The sequence below is a fragment of the Heteronotia binoei genome, chromosome 1, assembly GCF_032191835.1.
Source record: "Heteronotia binoei isolate CCM8104 ecotype False Entrance Well chromosome 1, APGP_CSIRO_Hbin_v1, whole genome shotgun sequence".
NCBI classification, from domain to species: domain Eukaryota; kingdom Metazoa; phylum Chordata; class Lepidosauria; order Squamata; family Gekkonidae; genus Heteronotia; species Heteronotia binoei.
In genome coordinates, this window is record NC_083223.1 from 284768298 (window position 1) to 284787692 (window position 19395).

General features: G+C 53.3%; 1 protein-coding gene and 1 non-coding gene across 2 annotated transcripts; one reads left to right on the forward strand and one right to left on the reverse strand.

Moving 5' to 3' along the window:
* Window positions 1-2577: 2577 nt before the first annotated feature.
* On the reverse strand, window positions 2578-18827 carry LOC132588940 (uncharacterized). The gene is made up of 4 exons (XM_060261421.1): window positions 18705-18827; window positions 7489-7824; window positions 3953-4204; window positions 2578-3415 (listed from the first exon to the last, which is right to left on the reverse strand). Exons 1-4 carry the CDS (start codon window positions 18748-18750, stop codon window positions 3363-3365), a joined length of 687 nt encoding a protein of 228 aa, XP_060117404.1. The 5' UTR covers window positions 18751-18827; the 3' UTR covers window positions 2578-3362.
* TRNAL-GAG (transfer RNA leucine (anticodon GAG)) lies at window positions 10690-10760 on the forward strand. Its single transcript has one exon. It is a non-coding gene; the product is annotated as a tRNA-Leu (tRNA).
* Window positions 18828-19395: the final 568 nt, after the last annotated feature.

The following is a 19395-nucleotide window of genomic DNA, read 5'->3' on the forward strand; positions in this document are numbered from 1 at the left end:
CATCTATCGGGTCTCCTTTGTCCACATGTTTGTTCACCCCCTCAAAGAAATGTAACAGGTTAGTGAGGCAAGATCTTCCCTTGCAAAACCCAAGCTGAGTCTTCCTCAATAACCCGTGTTCATCAATGTGCCTACTCATTCTGTCCTTGATAATGGTTTCTACCAACTTTCCCGGTATTGAAGTCAGACTGACCGGCCAGTAATTTCCCGGATCTCCTCTGGAGCCCTTTTTAAAGATGGGGGTGACATTTGCTACCTTCCAGTCCTCAGGAACGGAGGCAGATTTCAATGAAAGATTACAGATTTTTGTCAGGAGAGCCACAAGTTCTTGGAGTTCTTTCAGAACTCTTGGATGTATGCCATCCGGACCTGGTGACTTATTAGTTTTTAATTCATCTATCAGTTGTAGGACCTCCTCTCTCGTCACCTCAATCTGACTCAGGTCTTTCAACACCCTTCAATCACTGGCTCTATCAGGGCTCCTCAGGGCCAGGGAAGGAAGCCAGAAGGCAGCCAGATCCAACCCCCAAACGGAACCTCTGCGCTCTCCCAGAGCCAGCTGGGTGTAGTGGTTATATGTGTGGACTCTTATCTGGGAGAACCGGGTTTGAACATAAGAGAAGCCATGTTGGCTCAGGCCAATGGCCCCTCCAGTCCAACACTCTGTGTCACATAAGAACATAAGAGAAGCCATGTTGGCTCAGGCCAATGGCCCATCCAGTCCAACACTCTGGGTCACACAGGGGCCAAAGAAAACCAAAACAAGTGCCATCAGGAGGTTCACAACTGGGGCTAGAAGCCCTTCCACTTTGCCCACCCCCTCCGAGCACCAAGAATACAGAGCATCACTGCCCCAGACAGTTCCAACAATATGCTGTGGCTAATAGCCACTGATGTAGCTATTAGCCGCCGCCACCTCCTGCTGTTTCATTCCCCACTCCTCTACCTGCACCTGCTGGAATGGCCTTGGGTCAGCCATAGCTCTGGCAGAGGTTGTCCTTGAAAGGGCAGCTGCTGTGAGAGTCCTTTCAGCCCCACCCACCTCACAGGGTGTCTGTTGTGGGGGAGGAAGATAAAGGACATTGTGAGCCGCTTTGAGACTCTGATTCAGAGAGAAGGGCGGGGTATAAATCTGCAATTCTTCCTCTTCTTCTTCATATGCTGCAGGCCCAGTCCAAGAACCTTGTGCACTGTCTGAGCTGCCCCCCTAGTGAGCAAGGCCCCTGGAGCTGTCTATACTTGCAGTCACCACCACCTCCTGTAGCAGTGAATTCCACGTGTTAATCATTCTTTGGGTGAAGAAGGACTTCCTTTTATCAGTTCTAGCTCAGCTGCTCAGCAATTGCATTGAATGCCCATGAGTTCTTGTATTGTGAGAAAGGGAGAAAAGGACTTCTTTCTCTACCTTCTCTATCCCATGCATAATCTTGCAAACCTCTATCATGTCACCCCGCAGTCGATGTTTCTCCAAGCTAAAGAGCCCCAAGCGTTTTAACCTTTCTTCATAGGCCACTCTCCCATTTAGTGTCATCTGCAAACTTGGCCACTTCACTGCTCACTCCCAACACCAAATCATTAACGAAGAAGTTAAAGAGCATGGGACCCAGTACCGAACCCTACGGCACCCCACTGCTTACCGTCCTCCACTGAGAAAATTGCCCATTTATATCTTGGAAAGTTTTCAGGCTCATGAAGCATTTCTGTAAGTGTAACAAACGTGCTGCAGCCACTTGCTTTTTTAGGGGGTTGGGGGGGGAGATACAAAGACCCTCTGCACCATTGGCTAGTATATAGGAAAGCACTCAGGCACGGTTACCTGCAAACTTTTTTTGTAGAAAAAGCCCAGCAGGAACTTATTTGCATATTAGGCCACACACCCTGACATCACCATTGTTTCACATAGGTAGGAAAAAAACCAACAGGGACTCATTTGCATATTAGGGCACACCCACCAATGCCGAGTCAGCCAGACCTGTTTTCCTGTGAGTTCCTGCTCAAGAAAAGCTCTGGTTAACTGGAAGAAAGTGACACTGAGGCCCTGGGACTTGCTTGAGAGTCAAGTTGGTGTTGTGGTTAAGTGCGTGGACGCTTATCTGGGAGAACCAAGCTTGATTCCCCACTCCTCCACTTGCAGCTGCTGGAATGGCCTTGGGTCAGCCATAGCTCTGGCAGAGGTTGTCCTTGAAAGGGCAGCTGCTAGGAGAGCTCTCTCAGTCCCACCCACCTCACAGGATGTCTGTTGTGGCAGAGAAAGGTAAAAGGACTCTTATCTGGGAGAACCAGGTTTGATTCCCCACTCCTCCACTTGCAGCTGCTGGAATGGCCTTGGGTCAGCCATAGCTCTGGCAGAGGTTGTCCTTGAAACGGCAGCTGCTGGGAGAGCCCTCTCAGCCCCACCCACCTCACAGGGTGTCTGTTGTGGGGGGAGAAGACAAGGGAGATTGTGAGCCGCTCTGAGACTCTGATTCAGAGAGAGGGCAGGGTATAAATCTGCAGTCTTCTTCTTGAAAGTGTGATGTTTCCTTTTGTTTGCAAGTGTTCTGGTCCCTGCTCTTAGGTTCACACAGCAGAGGTGGGTGTGTTCAAAATAACATCCATTTATTAGCAAAAGGATATGGGGACAAAATCGGTAGTCTACCAGTCAAACTACAAACAGAAGGAAGGCTGTGGGGGTTGGGCAAGGACTTCCCTCACGAGGCCAAAGCAACACAAGCAAATATATGGGCTGTGGGTGGAGGGGGGCAGTCTGTCCCCTTTTGGTGCATGTTGCAAATCCACAACACTGGAAGTTCCATGCACAGCCGGGTAGGGCTGGGCTGCAACACAATCACATAGGAACGCCCAGCCATGAAGCAGGCTCAGATATCCGGTGAGTCTCCGCAGTTTCTCAGCGCCATCTGCTGGACAGGCCGGGGACTTCCCTTCACAGAAGACCCGCCACGCCAGTTGCATTATGCGAAAATAGCTCCTTTTCACACACCCCACCCCATTCTGCCCTCCTCCCCCCACCCCTCCCCCAGAGCCCATCTGCCCCACGGAAGGCTCCTTCTTTGGGATTACAGTACAGGGCTGCTACGTCCGGCTGCAAAAAGCACTGAGTACAGGTGAAATCCTGACCCCCACCCCCAGCACCATTTGCGTCTCGCTTTGTGCGAGAGCCCCCCCCCCTCAAATGCCATCAAATGCCAAGGGGGGAGGGTCACCTGAGATGTGCAGGCAAGTTAAAAGTCTGTCCCATTAGCGTAACACTGTTTTCCAGGGAAGGCTCGTCTTGCATCCCGACGGGGCCGCCTTCCTCTTGACGGGATCAGGTTCTTGCCAGGAGAGGAGGTGAGGCCAGCCCTGCCAGGTAGGCCGCCGGGTCACCAGAACAGCAGCTGGAGCAGGAGGGCGAGGAGGAAGGGCCCCAGGAGTCCTGCGGAAGGAAAGCAGGGCAGGGGTTGCCACTTGCCAGCTCCGGTCGGGAAATTCCGGGAGGTTTGGGGTCGGAGCCTGAGGAGGGGAGGGAGCTCAGCGGGGAAGAGATGGGGCAGAACCCTCCCTCCAAAGCAGCTGTTTTCCTTAGGGGAAGGGCTCCTTGTCGTCTGGAGACCAGTGGGGAGTCCGGGAGATCTCCAGGCCCCACCTGGAGGCTGGCAACCCTGGCCGAGAGACCTCAGTGGAGCCTAATGCCAGGCCAACATCTCTCAGTCCGGGACCCCTGCTTCCTTCTCCACCTGAAGAAGGGGCTGAGTCCCCAGCGGGCCAGGTACTCTTGCTCAACAGCATAGACCCCTGAAGCAGGCATTTGTTATACAAGTGGGCATTGCGGCCCATGAGAATACCTCCAGGGGTGGTGATGGGGAAGAGAAGACCACCCATCCTGGGAACCCCAGGCAGGAGGTCAGCGAGGGGGGATCTCCGCCCTTCGGGGTGCGGCTGGGCCCGATTCCCCGAGGGAGGGGTTCCTCACCTGCAGCTCTGCTTGCGGAAGAGCAGGCCTCGTAGGGGGTGACTCTGAGGAAGTGCTGAGTTCCGAGAGCGCTGGCCGTGCAAGTGTAGGATTTGTCCTTATCGGCGGGATGGAGGTTGAGGTGGAGTTCTGGGCCCTTCTGGCCGGGACCCCAGCTGTACTTCACCTGGGCCTTTGCCCCTGCCCCTGCCTCACACAGCAGGGAGAGGCTGCAGGTGCCATTGGCCGACATGGTTGCCTTGCTGCTGATTTCTGTGCAGGGGAGGGGGGGACACGGACAAGAGGCAGGAGGGCAAAGGTCAGGAGGTGTGGAAATTCCCAAGGACCACTCCCCCCCCCCCGACCCTCGCAAATTGATTTGTAAAGTAGGAGACTCTCCCCGGCTCAACAAAGCCCAGTTTTTGCTTTGCTTGGTCTGCTCCGGTGCTTTTGGATCTGTCCTTAAACCTGTCCGCTGCATGGGATGAAAGATGCAAGCTGAAAAGCAGTCAGGAACGCTGCCTACCCAGAGGATACCCTTCAAGAACTGACAATTAAGTGTGGATGAATGAATGGGGAGGGGCCCTGGGGGCTCAGTGGCAGAGCCTCTGCCTGGCATGCAGAAGATCCCAGGTTCAATCCCTAGCAGCATCTCCAGGTAAAAGGACAAGGTGGTGAAGGATGGGAAAGACCTCAGCTTGAGACCCTGGAGAGCCGCTGCCAGTCTGAGTAGATCATGTTCATAGAATCATATAGAGCAGGGGTGGCCAACGGTAGCTCTCCAGATGTTTTTTGCCTACAACTCCCATCAGCCCCAGCCAGCATGGTCAATGGCTGGGGCTGATGGGAGTTGTAGGCAAAAAACACCTGGAGAGCTAACCTTGGCCACCCCTGATATAGACCAATTCTGCATTAGCTTTTGTCCTGGTCTCAATCTTGGTTCTTGAGCTTGCGAGGGGCAGGGAGCAAGCAGGGAACTATTAGCCACGGCATATTGTTGGAATTATTTGTCAGGGGCAGTGATGCTCTGTCTTCTTGGTGCTTGGGAGGCAGCCACAGTGGGAGGGCTTCTAGTGTCCTGGACCCACTGATGGACCTCCTGATGGCACCTGGTTTTTTTGGCCACTGTGTGACACAGAGTGCTGGACTGGAGGGGCCACTGGCCTAATCCAACAGGACTTCTCTCAGGTTCTTATGTCTGGAGCAGTGATGCTCTGTATTCTTGGTGCTTGGTGTGGGGGGGCACAGTGGGAGGGCTTCTAGTGTCCTGGCCCCACTGATGGACCTCTTGATGGCACCTGGGTTTTTTGGCCACTGTGTGACCCAGAGTGTTGGACTGGAGGGGCCATTGGCCTGATCCAACATGGCTTCTCTTCTGTTCTTAACACACAGCCCCACTCCAGAGATGTTAGTGAAGAATCCAGGGAAAAAAGCCACCTTACAGAGCTTCACACAGAAGGGAGGGAAGTGCTAAGTGCAGAATCGGTTATAGAGTTGGAAGGGACCTCCAGGATCATCCAATCCAAGCCCCTGCACAATGCAGGAAACTCACAAATAGCTCCCTCTAAGTTCACAGTTTGGTGTAGTGGTTTGGTGGAGTGGTTAAGTGTGCGGACTCTTATCTGGGAGAACCAGGGTTTGATTCCCCACTCCTCCACTTGCACCTGCTGGCATGACCTTGGGTCAGCCATAGCTCTGGCAGAGGTTGTCCTTGAAAGGGCAGCTGCTGTGAGAGCCCTCTCAGCCCCACCCACCTCACAGGGTGTCTGTTGTGGGGGAGGAAGGTAAAGGAGATTGTAAGCCGCTCTGAGACTCTTTGGAGTGGAGGGCGGGATATAAATCCAATATCTTCTTCTTCTTCTTCTTCACAGGACCAAAACTGCTGTCAGATGGCCATCTAGCCTCTGTTTAATAAGCTTCCAAAGAAGGAGAGCCCACCACCTCCTGAGGAAGCCTGTCCCACTGAGGAACTGCTCTGTCAGGAAGTTCTTTCTAATGTTTATCCAAAAACTCTTTTGATTTAATTTCAACCTGTTGGTTCTGGTCCGACCTTCTGGGGCCACAGAAGACAATTCCACACCATCATCTATATGTCAGCCCTTCAAGTCCTTGAAGATGGTGATCCTATCACCTCTCAGTCATCTCCTCTCCAGGCTAAACATCCCCAGCGCCAGGACTTTTTTTGTAGCAGGAACTCGTTTGCATATTAGGCCACACCCACCTGATGTAGACCATCCTCCTGGGGCTTACTGTAGGCCCCGTATGAAGAACCCTGTAAACTCTTGGAGGATTGGCAATATCAGAGGTTGTGGCCTAATATGCAAAGGAGTTCCCACTACAAAAAAAGGCCTTCCCACCTCCTTCAACCTTTCCTCGTAGGACTTGGTCTTCAGACCCTCACCATCTTTGTTGCCCTCCTCTGGACATGTTCCAGCTTGTTTGGATCTTCCTTAAATTATAGTGCCCAAAACTGGACACAATACTCTAGGTGAGGTCTAAACAGAGCAGAGTATGAACCCAGGGTCTGATTCAGTATAAGACAGCCTCGTGTGAGGGGCCATGGCTCAGTGGTAGAGCCTCAGCTTGGCATGCAGAAGGTCCCAGGTTCAATCCCCAGCATCTCTACCTAAAAGAAGAAGACTGCAGATTTATATCCTGCCCTTCTCTCTGAATCAGAGTCTCAGAGCTGCTCAGAGTCTCTTTATCTTCTTCCTCTACAACAGACACCCTGTGAGGTGAGTGGGGCTGAGGGAGCTCTGACAGAAGCTGCCTTTTCAAGGAAAAACTCCTACAAGAGCTCTGGCTAACCCAAGACCATTGCAGCAGCTGCAAGTGGAGGAGAAGGGAATCGAATCTGGTTCTCCCAGATAAGAGTCCGCGCACTTCACCACTACATCAAACTGGCTTTCAAGGACTGAGAGGTCGCTGATGTGAGAGAACTCAGCCAGAGATTCTGGAGAGCTGCTGCCAGTCTGAGTAGAGCAGACACTACTGTCCTTGATGGATAAAAAGCTCTGGTTTGGTATAAGGCAGCTTCATGTGTGATCAATGATGCCATTTAGGGAGAGGTATTTGTGAGTTTCCTGGATTGTGTAGGGGGTTGATGATGATGATATTGGATTTATATCCCACCCTCCACTCTGAATCTCAGAGTCTCAGAGCGGCTCACAATCTCGTTTCCCTTCCTCCCCCACAACAGACACTTTGTGAGGTGGGTGGGGCTGAGAGAGCTCTTACAGCAGCTGCCCTTTTAAGGACAACCTCTCCGAGAGCTCTGGCTGACCCAAGACCATTCCAGCAGCTGCAAGTGGAGGAGTCGGGGATCAAACCCGCGTCTCCCGGATAAGAGTCGGCACACTTAACCACCACACCAAACTGGCTCTCTGTTTGGACTAGATGACCCTGGAGGCCCCTTCCAACTCGATGATTCTATGGTTCTATGTTAGGCGGCGGCATCTTCCGGATTCCCTGTTAAAATGGAGTGAATGAAAGCTGGGGAACTTGCTTGGTCTTTAATGCATGAAGCAGCTTTTAGGGGCACGGTTGTCGGAACTTACGGAATACGACCAGGGTGTATTTCTTGAGCATGACTTCTGAAGGGTCCTGGAGGTGCACCACTTGATAGAAGCCCCCGTCGGCTTGGCTCAGGTTGTGGATTTCCAGAGCCCAGCTGCTTTCCTGGAAGGTGACCCTTCGCGAATAATGCCGACTCAGGACTTCGAGTGGGTTGCCTGCCTTCCACGCGGCCACAGCCTCCATGGAACCCCTTGAGGAAGATCTCCAGAGGAGGTTGGAGTCGTTGAACATCTGCAGAATGTCCAGTGAGAATGTGGCCTTGTCTCCCACCCGGAAAGTGAGGTCCTGGCTGGGGGTCTCCATTGCAGATGCCAGCCCTGAGGACACAAAGCAAGAGGAAAAGATATTGGGCTTATATCCCACCCTCCACTCCAAATCTCAGAGAGGCTCACAATCTCCTTTATCTTCCTCTCCCACAACAGACACCCTGTGAGGTGGGTGAGGCTGAGAGAGCTTGAACAGCAACTGCCCTTTCAAGAACAGAGTCTCAGAGAGGCCTACAATCTCCTTTCCCTTTCTCCCCCACAACAGACACCCTGTGAGGTAGATGAAGATATTGGATTTATATTCCGTCCTCCACTCCAAAGAGTCTCAGAGCGGCTCACAATCTCCTTTCCCTTCCTCCCCCACAACAGACACTCTGTGAGGTAGATGAAGATATTAGATTTATATCCCGCCCTCCACTTCAAAGAGTCTCAGAGCGGCTCACAATTTCCTTTCCCTTCCTCCCCCACAACAGACACCCTGTGAGGTGGGTGGGGCTGGAGAGGGCTCTCACAGCAGCTGCCCTTTCAAGGACAACCTCTGCCAGGGCTATGGCTGACCTAAGGCCATTCCAGAAGCTGCAAGTGGAGGAGTGGGGAATCAAACCCGGTTCCCCCAGATAAGAATCTGCACACTTAACCACTACACCAAACTGGCTTTCTAAGAAGAAAATATTGGATTTATACCCCACTCTTCACTCTGAAGCTCAGAGCGGCTCACAGTCTCCTTTATCTTCCTCCCCCACAACAGACACCCTGTGAGGTGGGTGGGGCTGAGAGAGCTCTGACAGAAGCTGCCCTTTCAAGGGTGAGAGCTCTCGCTGACCCAAGACCATTCCAGCAGCTGCAAGTGGAGCAGTGGGTATTCAAACCGGGGTCTCCCAGATAAGAGTCCACACACTTAACCACTACACCAAACTGGCTCTCCTCTGGAGGGCCAAGAACAGGGCAGAGAGGCTGAGGTCTTCCCCTAAGAAGAACATCAGAAGAGCCCTGCTGGATGATGAAGAAGATACTGGATTTATACCCTGCCCTCCACTCCAAATCTCAGCGTCTCAGAGCGATTTACAATCTCCTTCCCCCACAACAGACACCCTATGAGGTGGGTGAGGCTGAGAGAGCTCTGACAGAAGTTCGCCTTTCAAGGACAACTCCTGCAAGAGCTATGGCTGACCCAAAGCCAAGAGACAACATGGGAGGAACCGGGGTGGAGTTGTGGGGGGGAAGGGGAGAAAGCGCTCACAATCCAACAATTCATCAGTGGGAACTCAGAGATCAGGATTTCTTCTCAAAACCAGGGCCTTTTTTTGAGCAGGAACGCACAGGAACGCAGTTCTGGCTGGCTTGGTGCCAGGGGGTGTGGCCTAAGATGTAAATGAATTCCTGCTGGGCTTTTTCTACAAAAAGCTCTATGTGAAACAATGGTGACATCAGGAGTGTGTGGCCTAATATGCAAATGGGTTCCTGCTGGGCTCTTTCTACTAAGAACTATCACACATCTTGGGTGTGCCCCTCTCTCCCAGCCTAACCTACCTCAATGGGAGCATCAAATAGAGGGGGGGAATGGCCTCAGCTGCTCTGAGCCCCTCCCCCCCCCACTGGGGAGAAAGGTGGATTACAAATGAATGAATTCAATGACCAAATATTTAGTTAGATCCAAGCGGGCAGCAGCCGTGTTGGTCTGAAGCAGTTGAACAAAGCAGGAGTCAAGGGCCACCTTTAAGACCAACCAGTTTTTATTTAGAACATAAGCTTTCGTGTGCTCTTAAGCACACTTCATCAGACGAGGAATCCGGCACAGGGAGCCACTGTGCTGGATTCCTCATCTGATGAAGTGTGCTTAAGAGCACACGAAAGCTTACGTTCTAGATAAAAACTGGTTGGTCTTAAAGCTGCACCTTGACTCCTGCTTTGTTCAAATATTTATTTGATTTTATTTCAGACATTTATTATCCACCTTTCTTCCTAGCGGAGACCAGGATGGCCTACAACGTAGGGAGAACACACAAAATAAAATATAGTTAAACCGGGATTTTAAGATCATAGTTTTTAATTAACTACTGTTTAATTAACTCTTAATTGATTTAATTCACTCTTTTAATCAACTACTGTCATGAATGGGATCACAATGGGTGGCCGTGTGAGTCTGTCTCTAGCAACAGAAAAAGCCAGAAGACTCACAACATTTGCAGCAGGGTGCGGGCTTCTGTGAGTCACGGCACACTTCTTCTTCTTCCAGTGGGCATCGCCGTATTCTTCCCCATGAAGCACCCCGGCTGTATCCGAGCCGCAGCTCACAGAAGCTCCTGCTCTCCCACACATTTTGTGACTCTTTGAGGCGTTCCTGAACTCTGGCTCTTTCCCCTTGTCATGAGTAAAACTGCCTTCAGCTGCCTCCTGAAGATCAAAAGCGAGGGGGCCAGGCGCACCTCCCTGGGGAGGTTATTCTGCAATCACAGGGCTGCCACCACTAAAAAGGCCCTGTCTCGTATGCCCACCAAACCAGCTTCTTTGCTTGATGGCCTGGGGGGAGCCTTGTTGGAAATTCCTTGTTCAGACCCCTGACAACAACAAAGATCCAGACAAAGTGGCTGGAAAAGAAAGAAAATTATTTTACTACATTAAAAGTCCCCAGCAATCAAGCAATGAAGACCCCAAGGAAAGTAATAAAGGTAAAGGTAGCCCCCTGTGCAAGCACCAGGGGAGGGACGGTGGCTCAGTGGCAGAGCATCTGCTTGGGAAGCAGAAGGTCCCAGGTTCAATCCCTGGCATCTCCAAAAAAAGGGTCCAGGCAAATAGGTGTGAAAAACCTCAGCTTGAGACCCTGGAGAGCCGCTGCCAGTCTGAGAAGACAATACTGACTTTGATGGACCAAGGGTCTGATTCAGTATAAGGCAGCTTCATATGTTCATAGGGGAGGGACAGTGGCTCAGTGGTAGAGCATCTGCTTGAGAAGCAGAAGGTCCCAGGTTCAATCCCTGGCATCTCCAAAAAAGGGTCCAGGCAAATAGGTGTGAAAAACCTCAGCTTGAGACCCTGGAGAGCCGCTGCCAGTCTGAGAAGACAATACTGACTTTGATGGACCAAGGGTCTGATTCAGTATAAGGCAGCTTCATATGTTCATATATGTTCATATGTTCACCAGTCGTTTCCGACTCTGGGGTGACGTTGCTTTCACAACGTTTTCACTGCAGACTTTTTACGGGGTGGTTTGCCATTGCCTTCCCCAGTCCTCTACACTTTCCCCCCAGCAAGCTGGGGACTCATTTTACCGACCTCGGAAGGATGGAAGGCTGAGTCAACCTCGAGCTGGGTACCTGAACCAGCTTCTGCTGGGATCGAACTCAGGTTGTGAGCAGAGGGCTCCGACTGCAGTACTGCAGCTTTACCACTCTGCGCCACGGGGCTCTTCAAGGAAAGTAATACAAACACTCAAATACGTGACTGTTCAGTGGTCCTGCCCCTGATTTAATAACCCTGCCCCATTACTTATTATTTGCTATTTGTAAGCACCTGCCTAATGGTGTGCTAATTTCTTACTCCCCTTTCCCATGTTGGCATATTATGTCTTTTCTAACATTCTTATGTGGCCTTCAGGGCTGTTCTATAGAAGATGGGGTGGAATTGTTTTCTGTGGCCCCAGAAGGTAGGACCAGAACCAATGGGTTGAAATTAAATCAAAAGAGTTTCCGGCTTAACATTAGGAAGACCTTCCTGACCGTTAGAGCGATTCCTCAGTGGAACAGGCTTCCTCCTTGGGAGATGGTGGTGGGCTCTCCTTCCTTGGAGGATTTTAAACAGAGGCTAGATGGCCATCTGACAGCAATGAGGATCCTGTGAATTTAGGGGGAGGGGTTTGTGAGTTTCCTGCCTTGTGCAGGGGGTTGGACTAGATGACCCTGGAGGTCTGAACAAGGAATTTCTTCAAAGTTCCAACTCTGTGATTCTATGATTCAGTTGTTCTGAGCTGCTTATCTCCTGAGAAGCAGTTTCCTGAAACTTGGAAGAATACCCAAGTCTATTGTGCTTTGTTTGCCATTCTATCTGAAGACCAATTTGTTCTAGTGAACACACTCACAGGGGAGGGGTTGCCAATGGGTTGCCAATCTCCAGACAGGAGATTCATAGGTCTTAATTTAATTTTGTCTTTTTCAATGTGATAGTCAGGAGTGATCTTAATTCCCAGGCAAGAATGTATGGGAGGAGATGGTGATTCAGATATCCCAGTTCCCAAGCCACAGAGAGCCAGTTTGGTGTAGCGATTAAGTGAGTGGACTCTTATCCGGGAGAACCGGGTTTGATTCCCCACTCCTCCACTTGCAGCTGCCGGAATGGCCTTGGGTCAGCCATAGCTCCCTTATCTGGGAGAACTGGGTTTGATTCCCCACTCCTCCACTTGCAGCTGCTGGAATGGCCTTGGGTCAGCCGTAGCTCTCTTATCTGGGAGAACTGGGTTTGATTCCCCACTCCTCCACTTGCAGCTGCTGGGATGGCCTTGGGTCAGCCAGAGCTCTCTTATCTGGGAGAACAGGGTTTGATTCCCCACTCCTTCACTTGCAGCTGCTGGGATGGCCTTGGGTCAGCCAGAGCTCTCTTATCTGGGAGAACTGGGTTTGATTCCCCACTCCTCCACTTGCAGCTGCTGGAATGGCCTTGGGTCAGCCATAGCTCTCTTATCTGGGAGAACCGGGTTTGATTCCCCACCCCTCCCCTTGCAGCTGCTGGAATGGCCTTGGGTCAGCCAGAGCTCTCTTATCTGGGAGAACCGGGTTTGCTTTCCCACTCCTCCACTTGCAGCTGCTGGAATGGCCTTGGGTCAGCCATGGCTCTCTTATCTGGGAGAACCAGGTTTGATTCCCCACTCCTCCACTTGCACTTGCTGGAATGGCCTTGGGTCAGCCAGAGCTCTCTTATCTGGGAGAACCGGGTTTGATTCCCTCCTCCTCCACTTGCACCTGCTGGAATGGCCTTGGGTCAGCCAGAGCTCTCTTATCTGGGAGAACCGGGCTTGATTCCCCCCTCCTCCACTTGCAGCTGCTGGAATGGCCTTAGGTCAGCCATAGCTCTCTTATCTGGGAGAACCGGGTTTGATTCCCCACTCCTCCACTTGCAGTTGCTGGAATGGCCTTGGGTCAGCCAGAGCTCTGGCAGAGGTTGTCCTTGAAAGGGCAGCGTCTGTCAGAGCCCTCTCAGCCCCACCCACCTCACAGGTTGTCTGTTGTGGGGGAGGAAGGTAAAGGCTGATCTTGCACTGAGCAGGGGGTTGGACTGGATGGCCTCTACGGACCCTTCCAGTTCTGGGATTTTAGGATTCTCTCTGACACTTCCTATGGAAATCCCCCCCCCCCCAACATCCAAAAAACAGTGTTGGGGGGGATTTTAACCTTCGAGGACATTGAGTTGCTGATCTAAGAGCAACAGTTCTCCTGCAAAGGAATGTCAAAGGGCGATTAGAAAGAGAGGCTGCTGAATTGCAACTGATAACGAAGCTCAAGAATCAGAGAACCACAGAGTTGGGAGGGGCCCTGGAGGCCATCCAGTCCAACCCCCTGCTCAATGCAGGATCAACCTAGAGCACCTCGACAAGTGTTTGTGCAGCCACTGCACAAAGCAGCTCAGTTGCTGGCTGGGCGCGCAGGCTGGGAGGGCAGCAAGCAGGGAGGGGGCCTGGGGGGGAGGCGTGGGGGGGGGCCATAAGGCAGTTAATCCAGCCCTGAGCAACACAGAAAGCACATCAGTCTTGATAGCGTTTGCAGCTTTCTGCACGTTCCCTCTTGCTTTGCTCTCTTCCCAGCTGTCGTCGGGATTCCTCTTCCCTAATTTTTCTGTGGCTGCCCTTCCCAGCATCCGAGGGCCTCTTTCGGGGCCTCGCACCACTTCGCCCAGCCGGCAGCTTCTCTTTCCCTCCCCTCACAGTCCCACCAGCCCTTCTCCTCGCGGAGCACCTGGGGTTTCCTGCCTCCGGCCCCCAACACGCGGATTGCTTCGGAAGCCCCCCTGCCTGCCGCAAGGGAAGCACCGGCCTGGGGCTTCTCCAAAATCCTCATCTGAGACGCTGTCCTTGAAAGGGAACCTTCTGGAGAGCTCTCTCAGCCCCACCCGCCTCACAGGGTGTCTGTTGTGGGTTGGGGTGGAAGGCAGAAGGAGATTGTGACCTCTCTGAGGCCCTAAGATTCAGAGTGGAGGGCAGGATGTAAATCCAAAAGCTTCTTCTACTTCCTCCTCCTCCGCACTGCACCCTGATTGCCGCCAGCAAGTCCCTTTGCAGTCACTTTATGGGACCTCTTCGGGGGGTCTTTCGGGATGCCACTCCCAACAGATGCCCCCTCTGCCCCTGGCACTGCCACAGAAGGCGCTGTCTGAAGGCCAGACAAGAAACAGCAGCCAACACTGGGCTGCTGGTGCCACTAAAATGGACAATTTCAAAACACTGCAAGAGCGAGGTGGGGCTGAGGCGCTCTTGTCCCCCGATGTGTCTTTCCACAGCCCCCTCCCCTTTCTAACTTCAGAAACCACAACATCCAAAAAACAGTGTGGGGGGGGGGATTTTAACCTTCGAGGACATTGAGTTGCTGATCTAAGAGCAACAGTTCTCCTGCAAAGGAATGTCAAAGGGCGATTAGAAAGAGAGGCTGCTGAATTGCAACTGATAACGAAGCTCAAGAATCAGAGAACCACAGAGTTGGGAGGGGCCCTGGAGGCCATCCAGTCCAACCCCCTGCTCAATGCAGGATCAACCCAGAGCACCTCGACACGTGTTTGTGCAGCCACTGCCTGAAGGCTGCCAGTGAAGGCGAGCTCACCCCCTCCCTCAGGACCTGATGCAACTGTTGAACAACTCTGACTGCAAAAAAGTTTCCCCTAATATCCAGCTGGCACTCCCCACCCTTCATTTAAACCCATTCTTGCAAGCCCTCTCCTCTGCTGCCAACAGGAACAGCTCCCCGCCCTCCTGGACAGAATCAAGACCTCGGTTTCCTGTCTCATTACCAATGCTGATTTCTCTACACCTGCTACATCTCTGCATCTCACACCTAATCCAATCACACTTGCTATTGTCATTTGCCTGCTCATGTCTGCTGGGCACTCCATTATACTCTACGGAAACCAGTCTCCATAGGGTATAATGGCAAATTGATCTGGGGGTATTTGGGCTCTGGGGGTGCTATTTGTTGAGGTAGAGGCACCAAATTTTCAGCATAGCATCTGGTGCTTCTCCTCCCTCCCCCGGGGAGTCTGATTCTACGAGCCCCCCAAGAAGGTGCCTCGTTATTTCCAACGGAGGGAAGGCATTTTAAAGGGGTCCCTTTAAATGTGATGGCCAGAACACCTTTTGGAGTTCAATCATGTTTGCTGCCACTTTGCTCCTGACTCCACTCCCAAAGTCCCCAGACATTTCCTGAGTCAGACCTGGTAATCCTGTCTAGAAATGAATCCGCGATTGGGTGGTTTGTTTCCTGATATGACTCTCCTACCAAAAGCAAAGAACCTGACTCAGCCTTCTAGAGCAACATCGGTGCAGGATTAAACCCTGTGGAGGTCCCTCCTAGGCAGTCGCAGTCTAGGGCCCCCTTTGCAAATTATCTCCAAGTGGAGCCCCCGCCCCGCCGCCCACAGCCCCGGCTGCTGCCCCTTCTCCAAAGCCCCGGGGGAGAGGCAGAGAGAGGCAAACTTGGTGACGACGCCAGCAGCAGCCCCACCGGGCAAGTCAAACAAAAAGCAGCTCAGTTGCTGGCTGGGCGCGCAGGCTGGGAGGGCAGCAAGCAGGGGGGGGACTGGGGGGGAGGCGTGGGGGGGGCCATAAGGCAGTTAATCCAGCCCTGAGCAACACAGAAAGCACATCAGTCTTGATAGCGTTTGCAGCTTTCTGCACGTTCCCTCTTGCTTTGCTCTCTTCCCAGCTGTCGTCGGGATTCCTCTTCCCTAATTTTTCTGTGGCTGCCCTTCCCAGCATCCGAGGGCCTCTTTCGGGGCCTCGCACCACTTCGCCCAGCTGGCAGCTTCTCTTTCCCTCCCCTTACAGTCCCACCAGCCCTTCTCCTCGCGGAGCACCTGGGGTTTCCTGCCTCCGGCCCCCAACACGCGGATTGCTTCGGAAGCCCCCCTGCCTGCCGCAAGGGAAGCACCGGCCTGGGGCTTCTCCCAAATCCTCATCTGAGACGCTGTCCTTGAAAGGGAACCTTCTGGAGAGCTCTCTCAGCCCCACCCGCCTCACAGGGTGTCTGTTGTGGGTTGGGGTGGAAGGCAGAAGGAGATTGTGACCTCTCTGAGGCCCTAAGATTCAGAGTGGAGGGCAGGATGTAAATCCAAAAGCTTCTTCTACTTCCTCCTCCTCCGCACTGCACCCTGATTGCCGCCAGCAAGTCCCTTTGCAGTCACTTTATGGGACCTCTTCGGGGGGTCTTTCGGGATGCCACTCCCAACAGATGCCCCCTCTGCCCCTGGCACTGCCACAGAAGGCGCTGTCTGAAGGCCAGACAAGAAACAGCAGCCAACACTGGGCTGCTGGTGCCACTAAAATGGACAATTTCAAAACGCTGCAAGAGCTAGGTGGGGCTGAGGCGCTTTTGTCCCCCATGTGTCTTTCCACACCCCCTCCCCTTTCTAACTTCAGAAACCACAACATTCAAAAAACAGTGGGGGGGGGGGATTTTAACCTTCGAGGACATTGAGTTGCTGATCTAAGAGCAACAGTTCTCCTGCAAAGGAATGTCAAAGGGCGATTAGAAAGAGAGGCTGCTGAATTGCAACTGATAACGAAGCTCAAGAATCAGAGAACCACAGAGTTGGGAGGGGCCCTGGAGGCCATCCAGTCCAACCCCCTGCTCAATGCAGGATCAAGCTAGAGCACCTCGACACGTGTTTGTGCAGCCACTGCTTGAAGGCTGCCAGTGAAGGCGAGCTCACCCCCTCCCTCAGGACCTGATGCAACCGTTGAACAACTCTGACTGCAAAAAAGTTTCCCCTAATATCCAGCTGGCACTTCCCACCCTTCATTTAAACCCATTCTTGCAAGCCCTCTCCTCTGCTGCCAACAGGAACAGCTCCCCGCCCTCCTGGACAGAATCAAGACCTCGGTTTCCTGTCTCATTACCAATGCTGATTTCTCTACACCTGCTACATCTCTGCATCTCACACCTAATCCAATCACACTTGCTATTGTCATTTCCCTGCTCATGTCTGCTGGGCACTCCATTATACTCTACGGAAACCAGTCTCCATAGGGTATAATGGCAAATTGATCTGGGGGTATTTGGGCTCTGGGGGTGCTATTTGTTGAGGTAGAGGCACCAAATTTTCAGCATAGCATCTGGTGCTTCTCCTCCCTCCCCCGGGGAGTCTGATTCTACGAGCCCCCCAAGAAGGTGCCTCGGTCCTTCATTATTTCCAACGGAGGGAAGGCATTTTAAAGGCGTCCCTTTAAATGTGATGGCCGGAACACCTTTTGGAGTTCAATCATGTTTGTTGCCACTTTTCTCCTGGCTCCACTCCCAAAGTCCCCAGACATTTCCTGACTCAGACCTGGTAATCCTGTCTAGAAATGAAACCGCGATTGGGTGGTTTGTTTCCTGATATGACTCTCCTACCAAAAGTGAAGAACCTGACTCAGCGGTGCCGGATTAAACCTGTGGAGGTTCCTCCTAGGCAGTCGCAGTCTAGGGCCCCCCTTGCAAATTATCTCCGAGTCTGAGCCCCCGCTGCCCACAGCCCCCGCTGCAGCCTGCAGGTCCCTTCTCCAAAGCCCTTTCGACCAAGCTACGGGGGAAAGGCAGAGAGAGGCAAACTTGGCGTCGACGCCAGCAGCAGCCCCACGGGGCAAGTCAAGCAAAAAGCAGCTCAGTTGCTGGCTGGGCGCGCAGGCTGGGAGGGCTGCAAGCAGGGGGGGAACTGGGGGGGAGGCGTGGGGGGGGGCCATAAGGCAGTTAATCCAGCCCTGAGCAACACAGAAAGCACATCAGTCTTGAGAGCGTTTGCAGCTTTCTGCACGTTCCCTCTTGCTTTGCTCTCTTCCCAGCTGTCGTCGGGATTCCTCTTCCCTAATTGTTTCCGCTGGCAGTCTGTAGCTGCTCTTCCCAGTATCCGGGGGCCTCTTCCGGGGCCTCGCACCACTTCGCCAAGCCGGCAGCTTCTCTTTCCCTCCCCTCACAGTCCCACCAGCCCTTCTCCTCGCGGAGCACCTGGGGTTTCCTGCCTCCGTCCCCCAACACGCGGATTGCTTCGGAAGCCCCCCTGCCTGCCGCACGGGAAGCACCGGCCTGGGGCTTCTCCAAAATCCTCATCGGCCCCCTGTGTGTGCGGCAGGAGCCAAACCCGCTCCCGGACCGACGCCCACACCCAAGGAGAGCAAGGAAGGAAAGGAAAGGTCCCCCGTGCAAGCACCAGGGTGACGTCGCTTTCACAATGTTTTCACGGCAGACTTTTAACAGGGTGGTTTGCCCTGGCCTTCCCCAGTCCTCTACGCTTTCCCCCCAGCAAGCTGGGTCCTCATTGGATGGAAGGCTGAGTCAACCTCAAGCCGGCAACCTGAAAACCCAGCTTCCGCCGGGGATCGAACGAACTCAGGTCCTGAGCAGAGAGTTCAGACCGCAGTGCTGCTGCTTTACCGCTCTGCGCCGCGGGGCTAGGAGGGCGAGGACTTCCCCCCCCCCCCCCCAAACTCTGGGATGGAGCGAGGAGAGGTGCTGCAGCAGAACCGGGGAGAAGCAAAGCACGGCTCGAGGTCAGGGAGCGTCTCTGAGCACGTGAAGAGGACCAGCCCCAGGCCCCCGGCCACTGGCAGAGCGCAGTCAAGCCCGAAGCCTTCCGTGGCAGGTACGTCAGAAGTCAAATCCGAGAATCCCCGCAGCCGAAGCGGAGGGAGGAAACTGGACCCCCCCCCCCCCCCATCTGCCCGAGAAGGACCCGAGGGAAGCAGAGCAGCTGCCGGGACTCACTTGCGGCCTGGAGCGCCAAGACCAAGAGGACCGCGCTGAGGCCCATCCTGCGAGTGGCCCTGTGGACGGGGCTCCGGCTCTCCAGAAGGGGGACCGCGTGCCCTCCGCCTGCGGCACTCCTGCTAAGCTGGGGAGGCTGTTCCCCTTTGGCGCCTCTTGTAGCCCAGAGCGAGACCGCCCAGAGGGGAGTGCCTGTGTGGGTGTGTCATGTGACCAGTGCTCCCTCTGAGCTGTGCAGCCTTGTGAGCGGAATCCTGCTCTGGGGCCGTCCTGCCTGAGCTAAGACAAAAGTGTGTGAGGCGGAGGCTAAAAAGCTGTGAGCTGGCTCACCCGACCTCAGCTGAGAGGGAAGACTGAATCTCTGCTCCAGATGTTTCTCCAATCCCCTCTTGAAGCTGCCTGTATGCTTGTAGCCGCCACCCCCTCCTGGGGCAGGGGATTCCACATGCTGGTTCCCACTCCCAACTGGAAAAAGTCCAGAGAAGGGCAACTAGAATGATTAAGGGGCTGGAGCACTTTCCCTATGAAGAAAGGTTGAAACGCGTGGGACTCTTTAGCTTGGAGAAACGTCGACTGCGGGGTGGCATGAGAGAGGTTTACAAGATAATGCATGGGATGGAGAAAGTAGAGAAAGAAGTACTTTTCTCCCTTTCTCACAATACAAGAACTCATGGGCTTTCGATGAAATTGC